General features: G+C 45.3%; 1 protein-coding gene across 1 annotated transcript; it reads right to left on the bottom strand.

The window, feature by feature from the left end:
• Positions 1-2,475: 2,475 nt before the first annotated feature.
• On the bottom strand, positions 2,476-17,481 carry LOC118242296 (uncharacterized). Its single transcript, XM_035532384.2, has 9 exons — positions 17,475-17,481; positions 15,353-15,475; positions 14,900-15,013; positions 12,767-13,615; positions 12,631-12,690; positions 4,886-7,106; positions 3,294-4,804; positions 3,158-3,217; positions 2,476-2,654 (listed from the first exon to the last, which is right to left on the bottom strand). Exons 1-9 carry the CDS (start codon positions 17,479-17,481, stop codon positions 2,578-2,580), a joined length of 5,022 nt encoding a protein of 1,673 aa, XP_035388277.2. The 3' UTR covers positions 2,476-2,577.
• Positions 17,482-19,393: the final 1,912 nt, after the last annotated feature.

The following is a 19,393-nucleotide window of genomic DNA, read 5'->3' as shown; positions in this document are numbered from 1 at the left end:
GGAAGAGAGAAAAGTATGTAACCAGTTTAACGTCCCATACTAGTGAAAGTTGGAAAGTCAGAATTGTGTCAGAATTTTGAATAATCTAATTCAGCAGCTATTTCACAAACTCTTTTGAGAAATGTTTGCCCTATCTTTTTTTTTTATCATCATCCCCAAATCACCTAAAAGGTCCTACCAAGTATCGAGTTACTTGGTAGGCTAAAATTGTCTAACATTTTCTAGCAAAATAGATTTCTTGTACATAGTCAATGGATAAACACAAAGAAAAATAAACTTACTGTTTGACCAATATGTTGGCCCGTATTTGCTGTGTCCCTAGGAATAATATGAAAAAGCAACAAGCTTCATATTTTGTGGCAAATACCATCTTTTTTTAGTAAAGTTTTCAAAATTGGAAAATAGCTACTGAAAACCCGAGTTTTCTCTGTTAGTAACATTCTGAATTGCAAATGTTTCTCATGAAAGCAAGTAATTGAAAACAGAGCACATCTCTACCATTATTTGAAAAAAAAGAAAGCTTGCAAAATACACCTGGCTTCTCCTGTGATACTCCATTTATTATGATAATAATGTGGAAAGTCTCACCCCACAAATTCCTACATGTTAACAGGATCATATGAAACTTTGGTGCCAAAGCTAAAAATAGCACATGGACACATTAACAAGGTTAAAAAGTTTTTTCCATTTGAGGGGATCTTTAATATGTAAGACTGTGTGATATGCATAGTGTCTTATTTACATTTAGCAGAGACTCTTATCCAGAGTGACTTACAAAAGGGCTTTGACATTTACTCATAGAATACATCCTACCCATTAGAGTAGGTTAGAGTCCAATATACCAATGAACTAGAATACTGTAGAAATACAGGGATCAATGCTGATGCCTAGAGGGACAAAATACATATAAGCTCTATCTTAGACAATGATAAGTGCAATAAACAATAAGTACTAGAGTTTGTTAGACAACATCAGTGTAAGAAACTGATACAATACAATAAGTACTAGATTCAGTTAGTCAACATAGGAGCAGGGTCAGTGATCATTTAAATATTCCATGAATAGATGGGTCTTCAGTCTGCAAGGGACTCTGCTGTCTGGACAGCAAGCAGAAGTTCATTCCACCATCTAGGAGCCAAGACAGAAAATAGTCTCAATGCTCATCTTCCATGAGACTTGAAGCATGGCATTTCAAGCCGAACCATACTTGAGGTTTGAAGTACTCGAGGTACGGATTGGGCTTTGACCATTGACATGTATGGAGGAGCTGGTCCATTTTTGGCTTTGTAGGCAAGGTTTTAAATCTGATGCATGCAACTAGTGGAAGCCAATGAAGGGAGCGCAGCCGTGGTGTGACGTGTGAACTGTGGAAGATTGAAGACCAATCGTGCTGTTGCATTCTGGACAAGTTGTAGAGGTCTGATGGCTCTTAAAGGAAGACCAGCAAGTAGTGAGTTGCAGTAGTCTAGTTTTAAGATCACAAGAGACTGCACAAGCACCCAGGCAGCTTCCTGAGAGAGAAAGGGCCAAATCCTTCATATGTTACAAAGGAGAAATCTGCAAGACAAGGTTAGATTTGAAACATGAGTTGAGAACGACTGGTTGTCCAAAGTTATGCCGAGGCTACAGGCAGCTTCAGATGGTGATACCAGGCATACAAATGGCAAGATCTATTGCCATTTCATTTTCCAATTATATTGATTACTTGAGTAATAATGGGGAAATTTACACTGTGGCATCAAATCTCAGAACAGTGAATGCTTGGTCATGGAAACATCTGCTCTGTATGACTGCAAATTAGACAAAGGATACCAAATAGATCAGGATATTAAATATATTTCTTGAATACAGGAGGTGACTACAATCCTCCCCTCCCCCCAGAGTCACATTTCAGTAATTAAGGGGATCCATTATATCCCATTTACACAAGTTAACAGTTCCCTGGGGTCTTAATGAAATGGGGGTAGTTGGATAGCAGGTACAAAAAAAAGGTAGGTCTCAAGATGTAGGTGGAAATATGCAAGTGACTCCCTGCTTGATGTAGAAAGGGGAGCCAAAACCAAACAGCTTGTTTTAGCTCTTGGCAGGTCCCCACCAAAAAAAGCCACCTGACTGGGTTATCCATCAGTTTGTGGCTTAGTAGACATTGAAGATACATGCACTGAAAGTACATGTGTCACTTAAACATGAATTGAAAGGGGTGCACCTTTCAAAGTGATTGTGAACCGTCATGATTACTACATAACCCTGACAAGACAAGCTGGGTTGACGAGCTCAACTCCAGCTTGTTCAGAGCTGAAGTGGACAAGAAGTCATTACAGCCACCTCAATGGCTCTGCCTGTAGACCCAATGAGGTGACCATGTTAATTAGCAATATGGAAAGGCTTTGTGATCCATGTAGGACAAATTCATGTCTTCAAAACAGCCAAGTGCATATCCATCCAGGAAATTGTACAAAGGATGAACAAAGTGCCTACAAAATTCCACATTTTTATTCTTCATTATTCAAGTCAGCCAGATCTCATGTAAAGACTCCTTTGCATGCTCAATTTTAGGCAACCTAATGGAGCTGGACATCAGACCATGAATTGACCTGGATCCACCAAGCTGAAACCCTCATTCTTCAAGTCAGCAATCAGTGACCTCAGAAGCCCTAGAAGAGAAAGTACAAAAGTAGCCAAGAATACAAGGGTCCAAACATGTCAATCTTCTACTTTTTAGAACCTGGAAAGGAATCAGACCCCCTATAGCCATGACACTTAAGACACAAAACAACCTTATTCACATTAGTACAAGTGTCAAGCTCATCTTTCTCTGATCAGTTTGCCCAACAACCCTGTGACCAGGCCTGTGCCCTGAAAGGACCCACATGCATATAAGCCACCATGCAAGTTACCCAATGAACATGGGGAAGTAGTAAACATTTACTCCAGGTGTCAGCTGTTGAAGTTAAGAGCAGAAAGTAGAGGGGCAGGAAGGGGTGGTGAGGGATAGCAATTGCCATTTTAGTAGCCATGGTCAACATGTGCAGAGATGGAGTCAGAAGAGCCAGTGACAGTTGATTTGTTTTTTGAACAATTAAAAACCCACCAACCAAGCCATTCACCCCAGTTAAACTTGCCCAGCTGGTTCTTGAGCAACAAGCACAGTTCTCACCTTTTACAGAGGAGTTTATAGAACCCGTAGACTCTTTGACCTCTTCACTGTCAGAAGGCACTGTTGGGTATTCAGGGGACTTTATTAACATCAAGATGGGCATTACAGAGATGCTTTTTGCAGACAGCAGTCTCACCATTTGTAGTGCTTCCCAGACCAGAAGAGTCACTGTGGCAGCTGGACATCGTAGATGGAGCAGACTGATTCAAATGAACAGGAAAGACTTCACTTTGCAGAGATAGCTCTGGAATACTAGGCTCAGACGCATTAGCCCCATTTGAGCCTGCTGGAGGGTTGACGCTTCCAGAAGAACCTTGAGAGCTAGGCCTCACTGAGGGACTGGGTTCAGAAGGAGCAGATCCATTTGAATTTGCAGTGGACTTGACATTCTCAGAGCCACTGTCTGATCCCATGTCCTCACCTGAGCCTTCAGAAGGGGTCACATGTTCAGACAGTTCAGTTCCAGATCTGGACTCTGACCCATTAGTCATAACTATACCTGCCAGAGTGGTCCTGCCACCAGAAGGTTCTGTTCCTGAGCTAGACCCTGGGCCTTCTGGAGTGACAGTGCCACCAGAAGGTTCTGGGCCTGCCGTAGTCATCACTTCCCCTGAAGGTTCTCTTCCAGAGCCAGACTCTGATCCATTAGCTGGGCCTGCCGGAGTGATGGTGCCACCAGAAGGTTCTGGGCCCGCTGTCGTCACTTCCCCCGAAGGTTCTGTTCCAGAGCCAGACCCTGCTAGACTGACGGTACCACCAGAAGGTTCTGGGCTTGCCGTCATCGTCACCACTTCCCCCGAAGGTTCTGTTCCAGAGCCAGACCCTGCTAGACTGACGGTGCCACCAGAAGGTTCTGGGCTTGCTGTCGTCACCACTTCCCCTGAAGGTTCTGTTCCAGAGCCAGACCCTGCTAGACTGACGGTGCCACCAGAAGGTTCTGGGCTTGCTGTCGTCACCACTTCCCCTGAAGGTTCTGTTCCAGAGCCAGACCCTGCTAGACTGACGGTGCCACCAGAAGGTTCTGGGCTTGCTGTCGTCATCATCACTTCCCCTGAAGGTTCTCTTCCAGAGCCAGACTCTGATCCATTAGCTGGGCCTGCCGGAGTGATGGTGCCACCAGAAGGTTCTGGGCTCACTGTCGTCACCACTTCCCCTGAAGGTTCTGTTCCAGAGCCAGACCCTGCTAGACTGACGGTGCCACCAGAAGGTTCTGGGCTTGCTGTCGTCATCATCACTTCCCCTGAAGGTTCTCTTCCAGAGCCAGACTCTGATCCATTAGCTGGGCCTGCCGGAGTGATGGTGCCACCAGAAGGTTCTGGGCTCACTGTCGTCACCACTTCCCCTGAAGGTTCTGTTCCAGAGCCAGACCCTGCTAGACTGACGGTGCCACCAGAAGGTTCTGGGCTTGCTGTCGTCGTCGTCACCACTTCCCCTGAAGGTTCTGTTCCAGAGCCAGACCCTGCTAGACTGACGGTGCCACCAGAAGGTTCTGGGCTTGCTGTCGTCGTCGTCACCACTTCCCCTGAAGGTTCTGTTCCAGAGCCAGACCCTGCTAGACTGACGGTGCCACCAGAAGGTTCTGGGCTTGCTGTCGTCGTCGTCACCACTTCCCCTGAAGGTTCTGTTCCAGAGCCAGACCCTGCTAGACTGACGGTGCCACCAGAAGGTTCTGGGCTTGCTGTCGTCGTCGTCACCACTTCCCCTGAAGGTTCTGTTCCAGAGCCAGACCCTGCTAGACTGACGGTGCCACCAGAAGGTTCTGGGCTTGCTGTCGTCGTCGTCACCACTTCCCCTGAAGGTTCTGTTCCAGAGCCAGACCCTGCTAGACTGACGGTGCCACCAGAAGGTTCTGGGCTTGCTGTCGTCGTCGTCACCACTTCCCCTGAAGGTTCTGTTCCAGAGCCAGACCCTGCTAGACTGACGGTGCCACCAGAAGGTTCTGGGCTTGCTGTCGTCGTCGTCGTCACCACTTCCCCTGAAGGTTCTGTTCCAGAGCCAGACCCTGCTAGACTGACGGTGCCACCAGAAGGTTCTGGGCTTGCTGTCGTCGTCGTCACCACTTCCCCTGAAGGTTCTGTTCCAGAGCCAGACCCTGCTAGACTGACGGTGCCACCAGAAGGTTCTGGGCTTGCTGTCGTCGTCGTCGTCACCACTTCCCCTGAAGGTTCTGTTCCAGAGCCAGACCCTGCTAGACTGACGGTGCCACCAGAAGGTTCTGGGCTTGCTGTCGTCGTCGTCGTCACCACTTCCCCTGAAGGTTCTGTTCCAGAGCCAGACCCTGCTAGACTGACGGTGCCACCAGAAGGTTCTGGGCTTGCTGTCGTCGTCGTCGTCACCACTTCCCCTGAAGGTTCTGTTCCAGAGCCAGACCCTGCTAGACTGACGGTGCCACCAGAAGGTTCTGGGCTTGCTGTCGTCGTCGTCGTCACCACTTCCCCTGAAGGTTCTGTTCCAGAGCCAGACCCTGCTAGACTGACGGTGCCACCAGAAGGTTCTGGGCTTGCTGTCGTCGTCGTCGTCACCACTTCCCCTGAAGGTTCTGTTCCAGAGCCAGACCCTGCTAGACTGACGGTGCCACCAGAAGGTTCTGGGCTTGCTGTCGTCGTCGTCGTCACCACTTCCCCTGAAGGTTCTGTTCCAGAGCCAGACCCTGCTAGACTGACGGTGCCACCAGAAGGTTCTGGGCTTGCTGTCGTCGTCGTCGTCACCACTTCCCCTGAAGGTTCTGTTCCAGAGCCAGACCCTGCTAGACTGACGGTGCCACCAGAAGGTTCTGGGCTTGCTGTCGTCGTCGTCGTCACCACTTCCCCTGAAGGTTCTGTTCCAGAGCCAGACCCTGCTAGACTGACGGTGCCACCAGAAGGTTCTGGGCTTGCTGTCGTCGTCGTCGTCACCACTTCCCCTGAAGGTTCTGTTCCAGAGCCAGACCCTGCTAGACTGACGGTGCCACCAGAAGGTTCTGGGCTTGCTGTCGTCGTCACCACTTCCCCTGAAGGTTCTGTTCCAGAGCCAGACCCTGCTAGACTGACGGTGCCACCAGAAGGTTCTGGGCTTGCTGTCGTCGTCACCACTTCCCCTGAAGGTTCTGTTCCAGAGCCAGACCCTGCTAGACTGACGGTGCCACCAGAAGGTTCTGGGCTTGCTGTCGTCGTCACCACTTCCCCTGAAGGTTCTGTTCCAGAGCCAGACCCTGCTAGACTGACGGTGCCACCAGAAGGTTCTGGGCTTGCTGTCGTCGTCACCACTTCCCCTGAAGGTTCTGTTCCAGAGCCAGACCCTGCTAGACTGACGGTGCCACCAGAAGGTTCTGGGCTTGCTGTCGTCGTCACCACTTCCCCTGAAGGTTCTGTTCCAGAGCCAGACCCTGCTAGACTGACGGTGCCACCAGAAGGTTCTGGGCTTGCTGTCGTCGTCACCACTTCCCCTGAAGGTTCTGTTCCAGAGCCAGACCCTGCTAGACTGACGGTGCCACCAGAAGGTTCTGGGCTTGCTGTCGTCGTCACCACTTCCCCTGAAGGTTCTGTTCCAGAGCCAGACCCTGCTAGACTGACGGTGCCACCAGAAGGTTCTGGGCTTGCTGTCGTCGTCACCACTTCCCCTGAAGGTTCTGTTCCAGAGCCAGACCCTGCTAGACTGACGGTGCCACCAGAAGGTTCTGGGCTCACTGTCGTCACCACTTCCCCTGAAGGTTCTGTTCCAGAGCCAGACCCTGCTAGACTGACGGTGCCACCAGAAGGTTCTGGGCTTGCCGGCGTCGTCACCACTTCCCCTGAAGGTTCTGTTCCAGAGCTTGAACCACTAGTCGTAACTGGAGCTGCTGGAGCAGTCGTCCCACCTGAAGGTTCTGGGCCTGCTGTAGAAACAAGCTGCTCAAGCTTTACCTCCTCCCATGAGCCAGATTCACCTTCAGTTTCCTCATCAACCAAGATGCCTTCAGCTTGCAGGTACACTGCAAAAAGAAATAGAAGTCTCAATTCAAATACATAAACTTTCCATTGTAGTGGAAATGTAACATGTACAATGTGTAGATACAAAATTTATGAAGCATGCACTTTTCAAAAAGCTTTGAAATATACCAAGTCTGGATTAGTTGTAGGCATCCCCCTATACCTCTATTCTTTTAAGGAACACATGTTCCTTACATCAGTTTGGAACTGAAACAGGTTCTTTTAGATTCAAGTCACTAGGGTATTCAACCATAGATTTAGAAATTTGTTCCCAAACAAGTTAGAAGCAATAGGGCCTTAATATGGGACATAAGGGTAAGTGTTAAAGCACATGTCTGCACCTCTCCGTGCCACCACAGGGTCAGAGATACATCCCAGAGTTAGTAGTACAGACAAGATATCCACCACAGTTGTTGAAGCTTTAGCCAAGCCATTTGACTGAATGGCACCAACAGCTGAATTACCTGGTGTATTAAAGAAAAGAGAAGTTGAAACTATACAAGCAAAAATCAGTTAGATAGAACCAGTATGCAAAGCTACATGAAATCCAAAACCTAGAACTTAGCCTTGACAGCATGTGCTTAATAGCCTTACAAACTGCAAGCCACCCCACAAAGTTCCACGACTGGTGTGCTCTTAATCCGTTTGACCTTTCAGTGAAATATCAACAAAAAGAAATGGCGTTCCTGTGCAGTGTATACACTTATTCAAAAGAACAAAAGGGAGTACAGCGAACCTTCGGATTTGCGCCATCTCACGACAGGCTTGCTTAGCTGTGACTCACCAGACTGTTCTCTTATCGGAGAGCTGAGCGCTACGAAATAACGAATTAAAATCGGTTAGAACTAGACATGAGATGCAAACATATGAGTTAAGCTATGACCGCTAACAAACCTTGGTTTATCCAGAGGCATAACAAAACTAAAACGATTCTCTCCAGAGTCCCCATGATGATCATACTCATCCACCCACAGCAAAGACCTTTTAAAAAACCAGTCTGTGCCCTCGTAATATCGGTCACCTGGAGCTAATCAGAAATTTGCGGTCTCTGCTGAAGAAAGTACCAATCAAAACCGAGACTCCACCCGATTTATTAAATCATAGTTTTTCTCGTCATGATAATTTTCTAATTAAATTCCTATAATTTTTATTGTTTATAATTTGTTTAGGAAATTCTTACGTGCATGGAAGCAATCCAAAGAGAGAGTACTGACTAAAATTGTGATTTTTGCAATCCTGTATAAAGACAGATATCAGTTCATATGTTTGGACACCATCAGAAGTAGGTATAAAACATTGTGAATTATTCATAAATTGGTCATAATCTCTTTGGGTAGAATATTCAGGGGTAGAATATTCAGCGTGTTTGACTTAACTGCATCAACTGTTCAGTTCGATGTACTGTGAAACTATAAAGCACATATATCAATATCAAGGCCAAAGACTTAAAGATTTAAATTCTGACAATCAAGATAATATGGACTGTGCGCTCGAGTTTAGATTTCCAGTGCAACGTTGAAACAAAGGAGGCGCTGCACTCATGTTTTTAGCAGAAAATTAAGTCGCAATACAATTAACGTAAACGTTATTTGCCGAACGGGAAAACTTCAGGGGAAATACAGAGGGGAAAAAGTTTTAGAAGTAAGTAATGAGCACGATCTTTGTGGGCACTGCCCAGTGACCCAAACCTTTAACGGCTTTAAGGGTTTCTTAAAATTACTTGGCAGCACACTATCCAACAAGACCACTCCATCCCCAACAAAAACGCCTTCTCAAAAACAGCTTAAATCATTTTACGTTGTAAATCGTGAATCTCGCCGAAAATGTTCATGCATATTTATAATTTAAAAAACATAACATGCGTATATTTCTGTAGGCTATATATCTCCCTCTATATATGTATCTTTCCCACAAGGTTTTCTTATAATGGTGCAACCAAAGACCTTCTGGTCCTGGCCCAATTCCAGTTCAGAAAAATGAAGCCCTCCCTTACTTCTCCTATCGCTGTCCCCTGGACAGCCTCCTAAGAGTTTAGCGTTAACCTTTGGAAGAAACAATATCACGCAGGTTAAGAACTTCTGCATTCAGAAACAGCAGCGGAAAGAATGATCAGTTTCTTTTGTTCTTTGATCATCTCCGAGGTGAACTATGGCGTTTATGAACCAAGCAACACAAATGACCTGCTCATACTACATGATCAATGTTAAAGCAATTAGTAAAAATAATTCACATTAAATGCTAAATACGTTTTTAAAATCAAATCATGTTACATAAACTTCCTGCCTTTGTTTTTCATTCATATGAATTATATGTTAGTTTGCATCCACAAAGACCACTTTCATGATAATTGAAATTATTTTATCGAGTATACCCTTCAAGTCAAATAGCCTTTATCAAATTTTGAATTTATGAAAAACAAATGATGAATTATGACACAAATTTGCAGTTTATATGCAAGCATACCTTGCATTGTTAATATATGGCAAACTTGACATTTATTGTAGAAGAATTCAAATGTGATGACAAATCTTTCACCTCTGTCAGAATTGGTGCTATATTTCCAAAACTACATGTGAAATGGACTTTTCCCTCTACATGCTATGCCAGTCACTTGGCATTGCTTGCTGCCCCTGTTATATTCACCTCTCCTACAGACCTCTGTTCTCTACTTACCACTCATCTGACTCTGCTATTCCTGTTTTCTGGACAAATGGATGACACCAACGAACCGCCCTCCACCCCAGCTCCCGGAGAATTAACTTTGACGTTGTTCACCCTCTGCCTCGCACCGTCTCCCAGCCCCCTTGGGAAAACTCTGCGACTAGTAAACTTAACTTTGCATTGCTAAACTGTCGCTCCCTCACGGATAAAGCCTCCATATGCTGCAATCTCATTGTGCAAAACAAATTTGATGTTAGTAACCTGAGGGCTACTTATATCTCAGTTTACTAACACCCAGTGGCCATAATTATTTGGTTGAGACCAGAACACAGGGAAAAGGTGGTGGTCTGGCTGCTATCTATAATATCACTCTTAATGTCTCTGTCCGTACCTTTCATGAGGTCTCCTCATTTGAATATTTGGTGTTGAAGCTAACTGGTTCCTTACCAGTACTGTTTTTGTTAATCTACTGCCCACCAGGAACATCATCAGACTTTCTATCAAAATTCAGTGAACTTCTTCCTACCCAGTAGAGTAGGTTAGAGTCCAATATACCAATGAACTAGAATACTGTAGAAATACAGGGATCAATGCTGATGCCTAGAGGGACAAAATACATATAAGCTCTATCTTAGACAATGATAAGTGCAATAAACAATAAGTACTAGAGTTTGTTAGACAACATCAGTGTAAGAAACTGATACAATACAATAAGTACTAGATTCAGTTAGTCAACATAGGAGCAGGGTCAGTGATCATTTAAATATTCCATGAATAGATGGGTCTTCAGTCTGCAAGGGACTCTGCTGTCTGGACAGCAAGCAGAAGTTCATTCCACCATCTAGGAGCCAAGACAGAAAATAGTCTCAATGCTCATCTTCCATGAGACTTGAAGCATGGCATTTCAAGCCGAACCATACTTGAGGTTTGAAGTACTCGAGGTACGGATTGGGCTTTGACCATTGACATGTATGGAGGAGCTGGTCCATTTTTGGCTTTGTAGGCAAGGTTTTAAATCTGATGCATGCAACTAGTGGAAGCCAATGAAGGGAGCGCAGCCATGGTGTGAACTGTGGAAGATTGAAGACCAATCGTGCTGTTGCATTCTGGACAAGTTGTAGAGGTCTGATGGCTCTTAAAGGAAGACCAGCAAGTAGTGAGTTGCAGTAGTCTAGTTTTAAGATCACAAGAGACTGCACAAGCACCCAGGCAGCTTCCTGAGAGAGAAAGGGCCAAATCCTTCATATGTTACAAAGGAGAAATCTGCAAGACAAGGTTAGATTTGAAACATGAGTTGAGAACGACTGGTTGTCCAAAGTTATGCCGAGGCTACAGGCAGCTTCAGATGGTGATACCAGGCATACAAATGGCAAGATCTATTGCCATTTCATTTTCCAATTATATTGATTACTTGAGTAATAATGGGGAAATTTACACTGTGGCATCAAATCTCAGAACAGTGAATGCTTGGTCATGGAAACACATCTGCTCTGTATGACTGCAAATTAGACAAAGGATACCAAATAGATCAGGATATTAAATATATTTCTTGAATACAGGGGGTGACTACAATCCTCCCCTCCCCCCAGAGTCACATTTCAGTAATTAAGGGGATCCATTATATCCCATTTACACAAGTTAACAGTTCCCTGGGGTCTTAATGAAATGGGGGTAGTTGGATAGCAGGTACAAAAAAAAGGTAGGTCTCAAGATGTAGGTGGAAATATGCAAGTGACTCCCTGCTTGATGTAGAAAGGGGAGCCAAAACCAAACAGCTTGTTTTAGCTCTTGGCAGGTCCCCACCAAAAAAAGCCACCTGACTGGGTTATCCATCAGTTTGTGGCTTAGTAGACATTGAAGATACATGCACTGAAAGTACATGTGTCACTTAAACATGAATTGAAAGGGGTGCACCTTTCAAAGTGATTGTGAACCGTCATGATTACTACATAACCCTGACAAGACAAGCTGGGTTGACGAGCTCAACTCCAGCTTGTTCAGAGCTGAAGTGGACAAGAAGTCATTACAGCCACCTCAATGGCTCTGCCTGTAGACCCAATGAGGTGACCATGTTAATTAGCAATATGGAAAGGCTTTGTGATCCATGTAGGACAAATTCATGTCTTCAAAACAGCCAAGTGCATATCCATCCAGGAAATTGTACAAAGGATGAACAAAGTGCCTACAAAATTCCACATTTTTATTCTTCATTATTCAAGTCAGCCAGATCTCATGTAAAGACTCCTTTGCATGCTCAATTTTAGGCAACCTAATGGAGCTGGACATCAGACCATGAATTGACCTGGATCCACCAAGCTGAAACCCTCATTCTTCAAGTCAGCAATCAGTGACCTCAGAAGCCCTAGAAGAGAAAGTACAAAAGTAGCCAAGAATACAAGGGTCCAAACATGTCAATCTTCTACTTTTTAGAACCTGGAAAGGAATCAGACCCCCTATAGCCATGACACTTAAGACACAAAACAACCTTATTCACATTAGTACAAGTGTCAAGCTCATCTTTCTCTGATCAGTTTGCCCAACAACCCTGTGACCAGGCCTGTGCCCTGAAAGGACCCACATGCATATAAGCCACCATGCAAGTTACCCAATGAACATGGGGAAGTAGTAAACATTTACTCCAGGTGTCAGCTGTTGAAGTTAAGAGCAGAAAGTAGAGGGGCAGGAAGGGGTGGTGAGGGATAGCAATTGCCATTTTAGTAGCCATGGTCAACATGTGCAGAGATGGAGTCAGAAGAGCCAGTGACAGTTGATTTGTTTTTTGAACAATTAAAAACCCACCAACCAAGCCATTCACCCCAGTTAAACTTGCCCAGCTGGTTCTTGAGCAACAAGCACAGTTCTCACCTTTTACAGAGGAGTTTATAGAACCCGTAGACTCTTTGACCTCTTCACTGTCAGAAGGCACTGTTGGGTATTCAGGGGACTTTATTAACATCAAGATGGGCATTACAGAGATGCTTTTTGCAGACAGCAGTCTCACCATTTGTAGTGCTTCCCAGACCAGAAGAGTCACTGTGGCAGCTGGACATCGTAGATGGAGCAGACTGATTCAAATGAACAGGAAAGACTTCACTTTGCAGAGATAGCTCTGGAATACTAGGCTCAGACGCATTAGCCCCATTTGAGCCTGCTGGAGGGTTGACGCTTCCAGAAGAACCTTGAGAGCTAGGCCTCACTGAGGGACTGGGTTCAGAAGGAGCAGATCCATTTGAATTTGCAGTGGACTTGACATTCTCAGAGCCACTGTCTGATCCCATGTCCTCACCTGAGCCTTCAGAAGGGGTCACATGTTCAGACAGTTCAGTTCCAGATCTGGACTCTGACCCATTAGTCATAACTATACCTGCCAGAGTGGTCCTGCCACCAGAAGGTTCTGTTCCTGAGCTAGACCCTGGGCCTTCTGGAGTGACAGTGCCACCAGAAGGTTCTGGGCCTGCCGTAGTCATCACTTCCCCTGAAGGTTCTCTTCCAGAGCCAGACTCTGATCCATTAGCTGGGCCTGCCGGAGTGATGGTGCCACCAGAAGGTTCTGGGCCCGCTGTCGTCACTTCCCCCGAAGGTTCTGTTCCAGAGCCAGACCCTGCTAGACTGACGGTACCACCAGAAGGTTCTGGGCTTGCCGTCATCGTCACCACTTCCCCCGAAGGTTCTGTTCCAGAGCCAGACCCTGCTAGACTGACGGTGCCACCAGAAGGTTCTGGGCTTGCTGTCGTCGTCGTCACCACTTCCCCTGAAGGTTCTGTTCCAGAGCCAGACCCTGCTAGACTGACGGTGCCACCAGAAGGTTCTGGGCTTGCTGTCGTCGTCGTCACCACTTCCCCTGAAGGTTCTGTTCCAGAGCCAGACCCTGCTAGACTGACGGTGCCACCAGAAGGTTCTGGGCTTGCTGTCGTCGTCGTCACCACTTCCCCTGAAGGTTCTGTTCCAGAGCCAGACCCTGCTAGACTGACGGTGCCACCAGAAGGTTCTGGGCTTGCTGTCGTCGTCGTCACCACTTCCCCTGAAGGTTCTGTTCCAGAGCCAGACCCTGCTAGACTGACGGTGCCACCAGAAGGTTCTGGGCTTGCTGTCGTCGTCGTCACCACTTCCCCTGAAGGTTCTGTTCCAGAGCCAGACCCTGCTAGACTGACGGTGCCACCAGAAGGTTCTGGGCTTGCTGTCGTCGTCGTCGTCACCACTTCCCCTGAAGGTTCTGTTCCAGAGCCAGACCCTGCTAGACTGACGGTGCCACCAGAAGGTTCTGGGCTTGCTGTCGTCGTCACCACTTCCCCTGAAGGTTCTGTTCCAGAGCCAGACCCTGCTAGACTGACGGTGCCACCAGAAGGTTCTGGGCTTGCTGTCGTCGTCACCACTTCCCCTGAAGGTTCTGTTCCAGAGCCAGACCCTGCTAGACTGACGGTGCCACCAGAAGGTTCTGGGCTCGCTGTCGTCGTCACCACTTCCCCTGAAGGTTCTGTTCCAGAGCCAGACCCTGCTAGACTGACGGTGCCACCAGAAGGTTCTGGGCTCGCTGTCGTCGTCACCACTTCCCCTGAAGGTTCTGTTCCAGAGCCAGACCCTGCTAGACTGACGGTGCCACCAGAAGGTTCTGGGCTCGCTGTCGTCGTCACCACTTCCCCTGAAGGTTCTGTTCCAGAGCCAGACCCTGCTAGACTGACGGTGCCACCAGAAGGTTCTGGGCTCGCTGTCGTCGTCACCACTTCCCCTGAAGGTTCTGTTCCAGAGCCAGACCCTGCTAGACTGACGGTGCCACCAGAAGGTTCTGGGCTCGCTGTCGTCGTCACCACTTCCCCTGAAGGTTCTGTTCCAGAGCCAGACCCTGCTAGACTGACGGTGCCACCAGAAGGTTCTGGGCTCACTGTCGTCACCACTTCCCCTGAAGGTTCTGTTCCAGAGCCAGACCCTGCTAGACTGACGGTGCCACCAGAAGGTTCTGGGCTCACTGTCGTCACCACTTCCCCTGAAGGTTCTGTTCCAGAGCCAGACCCTGCTAGACTGACGGTGCCACCAGAAGGTTCTGGGCTTGCCGGCGTCGTCACCACTTCCCCTGAAGGTTCTGTTCCAGAGCTTGAACCACTAGTCGTAACTGGAGCTGCTGGAGCAGTCGTCCCACCTGAAGGTTCTGGGCCTGCTGTAGAAACAAGCTGCTCAAGCTTTACCTCCTCCCATGAGCCAGATTCACCTTCAGTTTCCTCATCAACCAAGATGCCTTCAGCTTGCAGGTACACTGCAAAAAGAAATAGAAGTCTCAATTCAAATACATAAACTTTCCATTGTAGTGGAAATGTAACATGTACAATGTGTAGATACAAAATTTATGAAGCATGCACTTTTCAAAAAGCTTTGAAATATACCAAGTCTGGATTAGTTGTAGGCATCCCCCTATACCTCTATTCTTTTAAGGAACACATGTTCCTTACATCAGTTTGGAACTGAAACAGGTTCTTTTGGATTCAAGTCACTAGGGTATTCAACCATAGATTTAGAAATTTGTTCCCAAACAAGTTAGAAGCAATAGGGCCTTAATATGGGACATAAGGGTAAGTGTTAAAGCACATGTCTGCACCTCTCCGTGCCACCACAGGGTCAGAGATACATCCCAGAGTTAGTAGTACAGACAAGATATCCACCACAGTTGTTGAAGCTTTAGCCGAGCCATTTGACTGAATGGCACCAACAGCTGAATTACCTGGTGTATTAAAGAAAAGAGAAGTTGAAACTATACAAGCAAAAATCAGTTAGATAGAACCAGTATGCAAAGCTACATGAAATCCAAAACCTAGAACTTAGCCTTGACAGCATGTGCTTAATAGCCTTACAAACTGCAAGCCACCCCACAAAGTTCCACGACTGGTGTGCTCTTAATCCGTTTGACCTTTCAGTGAAATATCAACAAAAAGAAATGGCGTTCCTGTGCAGTGTATACACTTATTCAAAAGAACAAAAGGGAGTACAGCGAACCTTCGGATTTGCGCCATCTCACGACAGGCTTGCTTAGCTGTGACTCACCAGACTGTTCTCTTATCGGAGAGCTGAGCGCTACGAAATAACGAATTAAAATCGGTTAGAACTAGACATGAGATGCAAACATATGAGTTAAGCTATGACCGCTAACAAACCTTGGTTTATCCAGAGGCATAACAAAACTAAAACGATTCTCTCCAGAGTCCCCATGATGATCATACTCATCCACCCACAGCAAAGACCTTTTAAAAAACCAGTCTGTGCCCTCGTAATATCGGTCACCTGGAGCTAATCAGAAATTTGCGGTCTCTGCTGAAGAAAGTACCAATCAAAACCGAGACTCCACCCGATTTATTAAATCATAGTTTTTCTCGTCATGATAATTTTCTAATTAAATTCCTATAATTTTTATTGTTTATAATTTGTTTAGGAAATTCTTACGTGCATGGAAGCAATCCAAAGAGAGAGTACTGACTAAAATTGTGATTTTTGCAATCCTGTATAAAGACAGATATCAGTTCATATGTTTGGACACCATCAGAAGTAGGTATAAAACATTGTGAATTATTCATAAATTGGTCATAATCTCTTTGGGTAGAATATTCAGGGGTAGAATATTCAGCGTGTTTGACTTAACTGCATCAACTGTTCAGTTCGATGTACTGTGAAACTATAAAGCACATATATCAATATCAAGGCCAAAGACTTAAAGATTTAAATTCTGACAATCAAGATAATATGGACTGTGCGCTCGAGTTTAGATTTCCAGTGCAACGTTGAAACAAAGGAGGCGCTGCACTCATGTTTTTAGCAGAAAATTAAGTCGCAATACAATTAACGTAAACGTTATTTGCCGAACGGGAAAACTTCAGGGGAAATACAGAGGGGAAAAAGTTTTAGAAGTAAGTAATGAGCACGATCTTTGTGGGCACTGCCCAGTGACCCAAACCTTTAACGGCTTTAAGGGTTTCTTAAAATTACTTGGCAGCACACTATCCAACAAGACCACTCCATCCCCAACAAAAACGCCTTCTCAAAAACAGCTTAAATCATTTTACGTTGTAAATCGTGAATCTCGCCGAAAATGTTCATGCATATTTATAATTTAAAAAACATAACATGCGTATATTTCTGTAGGCTATATATCTCCCTCTATATATGTATCTTTCCCACAAGGTTTTCTTATAATGGTGCAACCAAAGACCTTCTGGTCCTGGCCCAATTCCAGTTCAGAAAAATGAAGCCCTCCCTTACTTCTCCTATCGCTGTCCCCTGGACAGCCTCCTAAGAGTTTAGCGTTAACCTTTGGAAGAAACAATATCACGCAGGTTAAGAACTTCTGCATTCAGAAACAGCAGCGGAAAGAATGATCAGTTTCTTTTGTTCTTTGATCATCTCCGAGGTGAACTATGGCGTTTATGAACCAAGCAACACAAATGACCTGCTCATACTACATGATCAATGTTAAAGCAATTAGTAAAAATAATTCACATTAAATGCTAAATACGTTTTTAAAATCAAATCATGTTACATAAACTTCCTGCCTTTGTTTTTCATTCATATGAATTATATGTTAGTTTGCATCCACAAAGACCACTTTCATGATAATTGAAATTATTTTATCGAGTATACCCTTCAAGTCAAATAGCCTTTATCAAATTTTGAATTTATGAAAAACAAATGATGAATTATGACACAAATTTGCAGTTTATATGCAAGCATACCTTGCATTGTTAATATATGGCAAACTTGACATTTATTGTAGAAGAATTCAAATGTGATGACAAATCTTTCACCTCTGTCAGAATTGGTGCTATATTTCCAAAACTACATGTGAAATGGACTTTTCCCTCTACATGCTATGCCAGTCACTTGGCATTGCTTGCTGCCCCTGTTATATTCACCTCTCCTACAGACCTCTGTTCTCTACTTACCACTCATCTGACTCTGCTATTCCTGTTTTCTGGACAAATGGATGACACCAACGAACCGCCCTCCACCCCAGCTCCCGGAGAATTAACTTTGACGTTGTTCACCCTCTGCCTCGCACCGTCTCCCAGCCCCCTTGGGAAAACTCTGCGACTAGTAAACTTAACTTTGCATTGCTAAACTGTCGCTCCCTCACGGATAAAGCCTCCATATGCTGCAATCTCATTGTGCAAAACAAATTTGATGTTAGTAACCTGAGGGCTACTTATATCTCAGTTTACTAACACCCAGTGGCCATAATTATTTGGTTGAGACCAGAACACAGGGAAAAGGTGGTGGTCTGGCTGCTATCTATAATATCACTCTTAATGTCTCTGTCCGTACCTTTCATGAGGTCTCCTCATTTGAATATTTGGTGTTGAAGCTAACTGGTTCCTTACCAGTACTGTTTTTGTTAATCTACTGCCCACCAGGAACATCATCAGACTTTCTATCAAAATTCAGTGAACTTCTTCCTACCCAGTAGAGTAGGTTAGAGTCCAATATACCAATGAACTAGAATACTGTAGAAATACAGGGATCAATGCTGATGCCTAGAGGGACAAAATACATATAAGCTCTATCTTAGACAATGATAAGTGCAATAAACAATAAGTACTAGAGTTTGTTAGACAACATCAGTGTAAGAAACTGATACAATACAATAAGTACTAGATTCAGTTAGTCAACATAGGAGCAGGGTCAGTGATCATTTAAATATTCCATGAATAGATGGGTCTTCAGTCTGCAAGGGACTCTGCTGTCTGGACAGCAAGCAGAAGTTCATTCCACCATCTAGGAGCCAAGACAGAAAATAGTCTCAATGCTCATCTTCCATGAGACTTGAAGCATGGCATTTCAAGCCGAACCATACTTGAGGTTTGAAGTACTCGAGGTACGGATTGGGCTTTGACCATTGACATGTATGGAGGAGCTGGTCCATTTTTGGCTTTGTAGGCAAGGTTTTAAATCTGATGCATGCAACTAGTGGAAGCCAATGAAGGGAGCGCAGCCGTGGTGTGACGTGTGAACTGTGGAAGATTGAAGACCAATCGTGCTGTTGCATTCTGGACAAGTTGTAGAGGTCTGATGGCTCTTAAAGGAAGACCAGCAAGTAGTGAGTTGCAGTAGTCTAATTTTAAGATCACAAGAGACTGCACAAGCACCCAGGCAGCTTCCTGAGAGAGAAAGGGCCAAATCCTTCATATGTTACAAAGGAGAAATCTGCAAGACAAGGTTAGATTTGAAACATGAGTTGAGAACGACTGGTTGTCCAAAGTTATGCCGAGGCTACAGGCAGCTTCAGATGGTGATACCAGGCATACAAATGGCAAGATCTATTGCCATTTCATTTTCCAATTATATTGATTACTTGAGTAATAATGGGGAAATTTACACTGTGGCATCAAATCTCAGAACAGTGAATGCTTGGTCATGGAAACATCTGCTCTGTATGACTGCAAATTAGACAAAGGATACCAAATAGATCAGGATATTAAATATATTTCTTGAATACAGGAGGTGACTACAATCCTCCCCTCCCCCCAGAGTCACATTTCAGTAATTAAGGGGATCCATTATATCCCATTTACACAAGTTAACAGTTCCCTGGGGTCTTAATGAAATGGGGGTAGTTGGATAGCAGGTACAAAAAAAAGGTAGGTCTCAAGATGTA

This window comes from Electrophorus electricus, chromosome 16 (genome assembly GCF_041902795.1).
Source record: "Electrophorus electricus isolate QZ-2024a chromosome 16, ASM4190279v1, whole genome shotgun sequence".
Lineage (NCBI taxonomy): Eukaryota > Metazoa > Chordata > Actinopteri > Gymnotiformes > Gymnotidae > Electrophorus > Electrophorus electricus.
This window is presented reverse-complemented; position numbering and strand designations above follow the sequence as displayed.